Here is an 11,495-nt window from a genome sequence, read left to right as displayed (position 1 = left end):
ATATAGTCCCGCGAAAAGTACACGCGGGAGTCGCGAACTCTTTTCACAGTTGAATCGCGCCCAGGAGAACGGAGATTTTCTGAATAGCACGAGAGAGCAAAAACGTCACGACTGTTGTCCCCGGTGCGACAATTAAACTCGGGAGATCCTACTCTCTCGTCCGCGGTATACGTCGTATCGTTATAATGAAAACGTTAATGTGTTGCGAGCGTCGCTCTTCCAGTTACGTGAAGCTCATCTAAATACGATAATGCTCGGGCCGGCCATTGCCTTACCGTGTCTCCGGTCTTACTTTCTCCGAGGCTTTAATTCCGCGTGTATATGTATATATAAGGCGCGCATCCGCTACATGTAGCGTGACCAGAGTACGATTCTCAACCTGCTCGGACAGGTAGTACAGTATACAGGGATAAGATAAGGGAACTGTCAGGTACTTCTCTTTATTGGGATACAATCTAATTCGTGTTAATCAAACGCGCGGAAAGAAATGGACTTGTGTCGTTGACGGTGTTGCGTTATCAAACGTATAATCATTGCGTTGCAACGTAAAATTGCACCTGCCGATATAAACTCTGTCGAGACCGTAAACGCATTAATCATGCGAGAGGGAGGGAGAAGATGAAACGTGTATAGTGTTTTTTTTTATCGGTGGTTTTTGTGTGCGTCACGTGTCCGATTCTGTAAACGCATCGCGATTTTAGGGAAAGATTATCCACTTGAATTATCTTCGCACGAATATTACTTTTGAACCGCACTCGTAAAATTTACATCGGTAATTTAATAATACATCACTAGTGGGAATTATTATTTAATGACCGAACTTTACACGGAATTAATGCAAACTTTTAGTCAGCGGCTTATCTCACGCTCCACTACGGCGCCCCATATTTTGTTAGCCCACTAGGTGTCCAAATGCCTGAAGACGGTTCTGGTCGGGATGATTGGAATAACTATGTAGTATATTCGGGAGCAAAGGAAAATGGAATAAGCGTAAAGTTTATTCGACGTGAGCACACGTCCGGGAAGAGTTAGCTGTTCTCGTGCGCGATAAGTAGAATAGTCTAAAACAAACTAATATCCGCGCGTTGAAGCACTCATAACTTTTACCGCCTGTCCTCGGGCAAATTATTGTGACAGTGTTCAGAAAATCAAATTATTTGGCCAAACTAAATATTACATGGCGCATAGTGATACCTTAATATTTTATCGAATATCGGATATTGTAATAATTCATGGTTATCCTTTATTATTTACAACTCATGCTTTTGGATCCTTATCTTATAACATTTTCCGATTATTAGGGTCATTTAGATTAGAATTTTGCAATATTAATTCTCTCTTGATTTTTCTCGTCAAGATATAGTACATTTTTTATATTAAAATATAATTTCAATCCGCGTAATTTTAATCTTTCTCTCTCAATATACTTGATATACTCCATGTATAATCGAAAATTCGTAAAAGTCGATTATGTTTAATTATCATATGTAAGGCAAAAGGTCAGGCGGCATTTAAATGAGATTTTAAATATGTTTATTCTTTCTCCATTTGCCCTGTCAAACTATATTTTTCATATTAAAAAATAATTTTAATCTCTCTCTCTCTATATATATATATCTCTGAACGATCAAAAATCCATTAAAGTCGTCAATCATGTTTAACTATGATATGGAAGGAATAAAAGGGGAGGAAGGGCAATCACGTTTCATAAATTGGCAAACATTTGCTGAAATCTAATGTGGTAAGATAGGATGGAAGCCGGGTTACAATAGAAGTCGCGTTTAGCGTGGCGAACAGATATAAAGGAGACTTTCGCGGTTAATTCCTCCTTTATCCAAGCTGGAAAGCTTAACCGCCCGTTCTAGCGCAAAGGAGTTTGCGCGGTATATCGCCTAGAAGCTGAAAGCGACTAATTATTTTTTATTTCAACCACCGCGGTCGCCAGACAAAGATCCTATTGCTCGTCGTGCTAGCGCGACAATTTTATACGCGATTCTTCCGTTATCCTTTCCCTCTCTCTTTTTCTCTCTCTCTTTCCTTCATCCCTGTCTCTCTCTCGTTGTGTATTTTTACATTACGTTCTTACTTCCTTCGTTAATCTCTCGCGTTCCAGACAGAACTACTTTAGACTGATTTTCTTTCCTCGGTTTTTTCCGATTCGTTAAAAAACCGTCCGAAGCAATTTCTTTCAAATTAAATCTCTTGCAGACACACAAGTAAGCGCGAGCGTTATCCATATTATGACCAAATATCACCGTTGCAGAAGATACTGCGATATTTTCAGCTTTTCTCGTGAAAAATACGACCCTCTTCATTAAATGTAAAAATACGACACTCTATTAAATCAATCATAAAATGTAGTGCGTCAGGGCATAAAAATTTATATTTCTTGAAAAATTTATTTTTTTACTTGTTATTCTTGACTGGAAAATAATTAAGGTGTGCGAAATTTATTTAAAATAAATTAATGTTTTTCGTGATTATTTTTTTATTAATTTAATAAAGAAAAAACGAAAATTTTACACTAATTTCGTCTTACAAGAGATCGAAACACGTTTTATATTTCTCTGATGCACATATACGATTTATAGAAAATCCGCATGCATATATGCATCTCGGAGATACATATCTTAACTTCATGCATTCAAAATTGAGATTCAAGATTTGAGATGCTAATCCGTTAAATGGAAAAAAAAATTGACGATGATGATGTGGAGAAAATTAACGCCATTGTTTAAGCTGACATAGCGAATTTATGCGAGCCCTGATGCAGCCGTTTCGTCAATTAGTTGCCAGCATCGCGAATCACGAGAAGTAATTCTGTTCTCTGGTACCGGATGACAATGATAACGCGAGCAGAAGCAAAGACGAAGCGCTTGAATGTCGGGAGTCAAAGACAAAGTGACTATTACGCGCGCGGAAAACGCCGGTGAATTATTCAGGAACGTTCTTCTGTTATGTACACACAGGAGAGGTAGGAACAAAGAACTGTGATACATCAATATCTTGGAAGTGAAATAACACTAATATTTTATGGTTTACATACGGTATAATTGCTGTGCAGACGCTCTCGACAAATAGAGCAGAAACGTATATCCGTGTATGTCTGCGAAATAACATTGTTCGCTCTAATTACATAGCGATAATATTACGGGATGAAAGTACAAGGAAACCAATCAGCGAAATATGGCGCGAATTCGCCGAACTGAATTTTCAAAATAAAACAGAGTTCCGGTGTAACTATGGTAATGACTTCGCGCAAAAAATCGTACGGGCCGAAAGGGCACGAAAGGAAAAAGCGTGCGCACGCGATCAACCCGACATGACGATGGGCCGATAGCTCTGAAAAGCAAAGGGGCCTCGGGGCGGATCGCACGAAAACGATGACGCGCAGGCGAGTATCATCGATTCGACATCGTAACTCGTTCGTCTCCGAATAATGGCGCAGTGCGGTAAATCCGCCCAGGAACAACAAGAGGTTTCGTTTGACTCGACAGAAATAAGCGATTCTATTTTATCGTCGCCGAAAGCAATAGCGATGATCCGTCCTCTTGGTTTATCACCGTTGTATCTAGTCATCATTCGTCGATTCGCTCAAGTAAACTATAATAGATGATTGCGCATTTGGCGCTAGTTTATTAAGCGATATTTTCGATATTTATGACAGTAAGTTAAGTGATAGTCGACAGTTCTATTAAATAAAATAGTCGGATAACTTGAGTTTAATGCTAAAAAATTATATCTTTATTATAATACAAAAATAAAATATTTGTGAAAAAAAGATAAGAGTATATACATACAATAAAATTAAAAGAATGTTTTAATATTCTTCTGAAGAAAAAGAAGAAATAAAAATGGATATAATTCTAAATTATGTCTCAACTTATTCTGTTCTTACCTTTTTTACTTGTCAATTAAGTTTTTACATTCCTTAAGATATTAAATTAGTAAAAAATCAAAGTTTTTCTTTTGTAGTTTAGAATATCATTTATATGGCATTTAGCCGGCATTTGACTTTCGTTCTATAATTTTGCACCCCTCGTTTGATCGCGTCTCTCTCTCCCCTCTATATTTCTCTCCTCTCTCTCGTTCGGCCAATTGAAAGACAACGACGAAATGACAGGCTACACAAACACGTGCGCGTGGCACGAATTAATTAAAACACAGCAGGTCGAGACGCGGCGTCGCTTCGGCGCCGACTCACGGTGTTCCGTTCGTGATAAAGGACAGGGAAGCGTCGTTATTAATCCGCGTAAAATTAATGTCTGCTTATAATGAATTTCAACTTCGTTCCGGGAAAGCCACCGTAACGCGGAGGGCCATTCTGTCTCTCTCCCGCTCTCTCGATGTAGCACCCGAAACGCGGACACTGCATAAATTAAAGATACCTCGGCGTGCTCCCGGCTCGCAAGAAGTTTCAACGATAGTGCTTTTTTAGGTGCGTTATTATGCTGCGCTCTTAGATAAGTCAGTATTAAAATAGAACACGAGGCGTTTCTATAGTCTCTCCCTATATACGCGAACTTCCTCTTCACGCGCACGTCCTTTATTCGCAGGTATCGTACTTTATGATGTACTCTCATTCCTGGATTTAGTGTGTTATAACGCATATTCATAGAGTCCTTATTAAAAATTCTACAGTTTCACATTTTTCGATATAAAATATGATAAAAAAATATGAGGTGGAAGATGACTTCGAGGTTCGTGATTGCATGGGCTTGCCAGATTGCGCCAAGTTTGATAATAAATCCTGATCGATAGCAGACAATGTTCATAAATTCAACCATGAAGCAGATTGCGGGATTTTGTGCTAAAGTGTATATGAGTAATATTATTAAATCTTTTACGAATAGAGCGATAGAAATTTTTATTTTTGAAAAGAATTCATGAAACTTTGGTATTAAACTTATAGTGGTCCACTAATTTTTCATTCTCAGGAACAATATTTTTGCTTTATATGTGCTATATCAGATAAATTTAGAGTAATTGTACGAAATCGAAAAGAGAAATTAATATATTTATATAGTTATTTGTATAGAGATCAATACATATAAACGTATTATTTTTTTATAAATATTTTGAATAAATATTAAAATTTGTATGTGTATGTGTGTGTTTGTATGTAAACTTTACATGTGACATATTTTTTAATATTTGTTTGCATTCATAATTTATATTAATATTTATTTTAGAAATATTATTTTTATAAAAAGAGAATAAATATTTCTAAATGAATATTCGGCATCGGCAGAAAAAATATAGAATAAACTTGTATTCTTGTATTTCTTTATTTCACTTTTACCAGCTAAATAACTGTAATATGGAAAGGCTGTCAACAGAAGTTACAGCGAAATTAGCCTGTCATATCCTTAGAAATAGCATTTCCCACATTGTCTAATGCAAGAACAACATAACCCGCACTAACATGGTAATGCATAGTCCGCGCGAGAAGCGTGTCTCTTAATGTCGTTTAGAGCAAGAACAGGATAGTTCCGTGGTTTCACGGACTGATAAAGTGGCATTGTTCACGTAAGTTCCTAATTCACGTGAGATTATGTGCGTCGTATAAAGAAATATTATTTGCTCTCTTACGAAGATGAAAATTAGTATGATGAAATGAAAAAAGTCAATGAACAGAGAATATATATATATAATATGTGTGTGTCTAAGAACAATATAGAATACAGAATGTTTTATATCTTTAATGATAAATAGTTTAATTAATTTGAATATATTCTGCAGTAAAATATCGATTTTTTTCTATAATTTCAAAATACTATTATACAACACACACGTACATATACAAACACATGCTCTAAAATTGTTTTCTATTAAATTAAAATTTACTTATATAAAAATATATTAAATCATCTTTTATAATTTTCCTATTACAAGTTATCATTTTTATTTTGTGATATTATAAAAAAATAAACTGCAAATTGTTAAGCGTTCTCGATGCAAATTTCGGTATAATCGTTAAGTCATTGTAAATGGAGAGCCTACGATATTCGCGATCATTGCCTGAAACTTGGGAAATTTCGTGAAGAGGTGACGGCTCTGGTGGCTATGCAAAGCCAAATCCCGGTGCAATTAATTTTCAGGCTAAATCGAAGCATGATCCTCTCGATGGAATATAATCGCAGTCTCACGGTCGGCGTCAGGACCAAAAGTGACTTGTCGAGAGCGAGGCGAGACCGCTTATCTATCACGATTCGTGTAATTCAACGGCCGATGCTGGAACACACCAGAAATAAGGACTACGTTATTGTAGTATAGACGCGCTGTGAAAATGAAAATCGGCGACGATCGGCAAGATGTAATATCGATCGATCGATCATCGCATTGCCCGCGATTAAGCTGCAATTTAATCGGACATCCACGAGCTTTTTACGTTCGTTCGAAGCAGCGATGCAATCGGGTCACTTCTCCTTCCGATCTGCGGATAATAGCGTAACGTCGCATCGTTAACGCGGAACGCGTTCGTTATTTCTCGTTTGTCCAGTTTCAACCACGTCGACCCGTTGAATTTTACCCTCGAACGACGATCACGTGGACGGATAACACTACGTGCACGTTTGCTTTGCACAAATTGCTGTCTATTGAACTAGTCGACATCTCTGTGGAATGTTACGCAGAAAAAATGTATTTAGAAAGAGGATTATATAACTCAGATTAACTGTAAAATATTGTGATTTTTTAGAAAAGAGAAGGACGATTTTTTTAGACAACATAATCACATTATTTCACGATGGAAATGTTATGTATAATTTATTTTCAGGATGGTCAGAGTTAAGCTTATAAATGCTTAAGAAAACACGATAGAAGAGGATTGCATCGATTTTCACTGTAATGCCCTAAAAACCACACAATGTGTTACGCTGGTGTTGTGGGCAGTTCTCCCTTATCTAATCCTCTTAGAGTGATCTCGAAACTCGGATTTGCCTCGGACCTACATCACTTCCAGCTTGCTTCTGACAGGGCATAACAATTTCCACCGAGATGAACATTACTAGTTTACCAGTTTACTTTGTGAGGTATATGCAGAATCGGGAGGCAGATTCAAGTCCTTCCTTCTCCACTTCTTCCTCCCCACCTCCAATTACGAAAGCTCGCGCGTTTCCGCAGAAAGTTTTGGTTTGCTCGACGTTTCCCGTGCGCGCGTCGCTGGCTAAACTGTTTAGACATGTCCTAGGACGAGCGAAAACTTCGAAGTGACGTTCGAATTTTAGTACTTACCATGTCAGGTAGACCATGTCGGAAGCTCCAAAGGATCGACAGGCTAGCGAAAGGGTAGTAAGACGATAGACGTTGCAGTTACAGTGGTGAAATAAAATTTATTTAGTCGGAAAAGCAATTTGACGTACGCATAAAACCGATAATAACTGGAAAAGAAATCAATTTTCCAACGTGGATATTCTTTATTTATATAATTTCGAATACATGATAAATTATTGATGTTAGATTTCGAGATATGCCAGACTCTTTAAAGTTTATGAAAATCCTTTAGTCATCGGTTTATCTTATCTGCATCAATATTTCATTTGGCGAAGCGACTGTAGAATAAAACTTGTTACATATATCGAAAAGTCAATTTTTTGCTATTAACTTGCATAAGAAAACCTCGCATTATAAAATACATATTTCTTTCATATGAACGATGCATTGCTCTTATGTCAAAAACATGTGTAAATACAAGTCTTTATTCCGTTTTATTTTAAGCGTAAATATTCTTTGCTTTATTTCACGGCAAATTAATATGTATGTACGAAATTGTCGTCTTACGAACTGTCTACGAGTTACATTTACGAATACAAGAACGTAAAACGAGGGAAGACTTGGAATGTGCGCCTGGAATGTTTTAGTCTCTACATTTAATCTGGTACTAAAAATTTCAGCTCGTCTCTGCCTAGAAATTCTTGTTCTCAACCTTTTTGCTTTCCATTCCCGTCTTTCTGACGGCGACGACGACGACGATAAAACGACGACAATGACGACAAACTTAGATATCCCTATTAGTCGTCGTATCCGTATATATACTTATGCACATTACACATATATATTTCACTACGTTAAGACAAATACAAGAGTTGAACTTATTGTTAGATTTCTATACGGCTCCTCGGGGATTTTTCTTTACTTTTAACTGACAAGAATAGAAACGTGTTAGGAATATCGAATATTCGAAATTTTAAACAAGAAACGAAGGATCTAATTTAAAGTTCTATATAAAGATATTGATTTTACTCGCGTATTATCTCTCAAATTCTCTAACAGCTAACTAATCGAACTGTTAAAAGAAACAGTTTGCTCATATTTTTGGCTCATCCAGTATATCGAGAGGGTAGAAGATGAAAGGAGATATAGAAAATAGAAGATAAATCGCGCGCGAAAAATATCTTAATAAGAGTCCATCCTCTATTATTTGAGCATCTAGTGCGATCTACTTTCAATCCTATGGATCATCTAATAGCGGCACAATTTTCCAAGCTTTGCCGGCCCTATTAAAAGGTCGACGCGATACTTCTTCACGCAAGGATCCGTGATAGATCGAATAACTATAGTGCTGCTTTTTTAATGCTGCTATTGTGCGCTTGGTGGGTCAAGAGATTTACCGATTTTTGTGTGAAAGAAAGCGTCTTGCATTTGAAAACCTTCTCCATTGAAGTCTGCCTACATGCTGAATAGTATTAAAGTAGCACTTGTTCACAAGAGTCTCTGACGTGTGTGATCTAACTTGATTTAACTAGCAAAAATTGTTGCAATGGTCTTTTAGTCATCTTTATAAACTTTAAAAATGTCATGGAATAACGCAAAAAATAAAAATATATTTTATTATAAAATTGCATTTTATTTAACAAGCGTATAAAAATATGTATTTTTTGTTAACAGTTAATTGAAGCTATTATATTTTATTTTTATTTAATGAATTTTTAATTGATATTGATACAATTTGATTTTAAACCGATATTATCAAAATTATAAAATGTATAGAAAAATATTTCAAGCACAACAACAATTTCATCAAAATGACATTTTGAAAGATATCTGCACATATATTTGTTTTCTTTGCAGATAAAAACGAGTTATATTGCTTTAAAATATTCTGTATATGTAAATAATTTATAACTAAAAATCATTTCAAAATGCTTTCAGCGAATATCTGTTTCGTCCTTTTATCATCAATACTATAATCGAACACTCGGGAAATCGTTGTCTCGCATTTCCAATGACATTGCATCGATAGCACCTCCGGGGTGACAACATATATACTCGCAATTGACATTTATGTGATCTCATGTGGACTTTCTTTTTCTGTTTCAGTCGCTGCTCTGAAGCTACTTCAAATAAATGTCCCAGCGTACATCCTTAAAGGCAGGACTGCGCTTCTGGAATGCAAGTGAGAATGTTTGCCATATAAGCCGTATAAACGTCAACTGCTTTCTGTGTGCGCAAAGTAGTCATAATGTCAACAATCGTGCATGCACTTTTGTCTGACTACACTCGCTTTATCACGTGGTATCATGATTTTATTCCATAATGCTACTAATGATTTTATCCTATATATATATACACACAGACATATAATTAAAATTACATGTGAAAATAGATAAATTACTTCTAGTTTTAGTGTATAAATATAAACGAAACGGTTCAATATAGAATTATTTATTATCTTATTAGATATATATCGGTAATTTGAATTCTAAAAAGTCTCTTTAAATTATATCGTGAAAAATTAATAATACGTAATTAATTCTTCTATTTAAAAATTCATATAATTGTAATTTAATTTGTATTTCTACTATTTCTCTCTTTTCTATCTACAAGTAAATAATCTCTTATGCTTCCAAAAATATCTAAAAATCATCACACGATACATTACTACCTATAGGAAAAAAACTTTAAGCTCTTATTTAGAAAGAAATTCTCTAAGGTTTAGCACTGTGATTTTTTGCTTTTACATATACGTCTTGTAGCACTTTCGTAGAACGATTTTCTTTATTCAAGTCACTTATATTTTTTTGATACATTTATGACTCATGCAATTTTGTTCGAAATTATATTTGTATTAAAAATGATAACTTCTCGTATTGTGCAAATTGCAAAATAAATATTATAATTCGCATTAATTAACTCATCAAAAAATCATAGGTGCATATTGCTTTAACAATGAAAATATGCTTGTCTTTAATTTATGAATATGTATATTTAAGAGGAAAAATGTTCCATGCTCTTTAGAAAATATTAAACAGTTGAGTAGCTCGTATTTATTATTTCTTATATTTTTCGCTCAATTTCTCTCTCTCTCGATAAAGCACTCAATTATGAAAATATCAGAGAGAATTTTACTGTGAAAAGTCAAAGCCTCTTGCCTGCTTTTTGTTCATAAAGCACGTAAACACGATCGTGTTAAACAGGCGCGTACCGCCAAGATGTGTTCTGCGACTTATCGATCGATACACACTCTTATTTTATACGCAAGAGAGATAATGCGCATCTCGTTGAAACAAGACGCTACTTCACCCTCATTACATAATTTCTGCATTCCTCTTCTCGGAGCACCTATTACCTTCCTTTCGCTTTGGCACATCCTCCCTCATTATTCTCTCCAATTACAACATCCGATTTTACGACGTACCTAACAAAATCTCGTTCGGCGAACTTCGTTAAAAATCTCTAATATCGTTTTTTTTTAAACACTTAGGATCGATAAAAGCGAATTTAAATAATGAAAAAATTCTTGGAGCAAAAGATTTGTACCAGATTTATATAATATTATAATATAAAAGAAAGAAAAAAGAAAAGAAAGATAAATATAGATACTATATACGGCTTGTTTGATACATGAATAGAAAACATAGAATAGGATAAGAAAACTTGTTATCGACTCTCTTTAAAAGTCATCGTCTTTATATACAATCTCAAAAACATAATCGATAAAAAATGATATTTCCAAAAGGATGAAAGTATATATATCATATAATTGAATTTAAAATATCTTTTTAGATTGCCGGGTCTCCCCGTAATTCGTACCGGTCGTGATTGCGTTAATTTTGCATTGAATAATTCAATCGATTTGCTCCATTAATCAAATTATAGGCTACGTAAAGAGGGCTCTGAAGGCTAATTTGATCAGTTTTCGAATGACCAGGCTGTAGCAGGATCTCTCGCAATAGCGTACCTGCCTCGATATAACAACGATAAATGACCGGTGGCGCAGGGTTCGCTAAATAATTCGTCGGGGTATACGGACCGCACAATAAAACCGAAGTATCGCGGCATAATCACTAATGTATATCAACCCAGTTCCAAGCCAGCGGGCGTGAATTCTCTATATGTATGCACAGCGTGCGCACAGTGCGCGGTGTGTGCGGCGAAACCACTGTTCGTTCGTTACAACGCAAATGGTAGATCGTAATGAAGGACTAGACCTCCCAGCGGATAGTAGATTTTACACGTGCGCCGAAAGCGAAAAACTATACCATCACTGTTGC

General features: G+C 35.7%; 1 protein-coding gene across 1 annotated transcript in view; it reads left to right on the top strand.

Annotated features, from left to right (window-relative positions):
• Positions 1 to 3,439: 3,439 nt before the first annotated feature.
• LOC114939947 (cell adhesion molecule 1-like) overlaps positions 3,440 to 11,495 on the top strand; it is a 53,855-nt gene continuing 45,799 nt past the window's right edge. The window contains exons 1-2 of the mRNA XM_085483420.1: positions 3,440 to 3,554; positions 9,322 to 9,397. Coding sequence (XP_085339546.1) covers positions 3,440 to 3,554; positions 9,322 to 9,397 — 191 coding nt within the window. The remainder of the gene's footprint in view (positions 3,555 to 9,321; positions 9,398 to 11,495) is intronic.

This window comes from Nylanderia fulva, unplaced genomic scaffold (assembly GCF_048542155.1).
Source record: "Nylanderia fulva isolate GAGA-0341 unplaced genomic scaffold, ASM4854215v1 Scaffold1, whole genome shotgun sequence".
Lineage (NCBI taxonomy): Eukaryota > Metazoa > Arthropoda > Insecta > Hymenoptera > Formicidae > Nylanderia > Nylanderia fulva.
The sequence above is the reverse complement of the archived record's forward strand: the minus strand, read 5'-3'. Positions and strand labels throughout refer to the sequence as shown.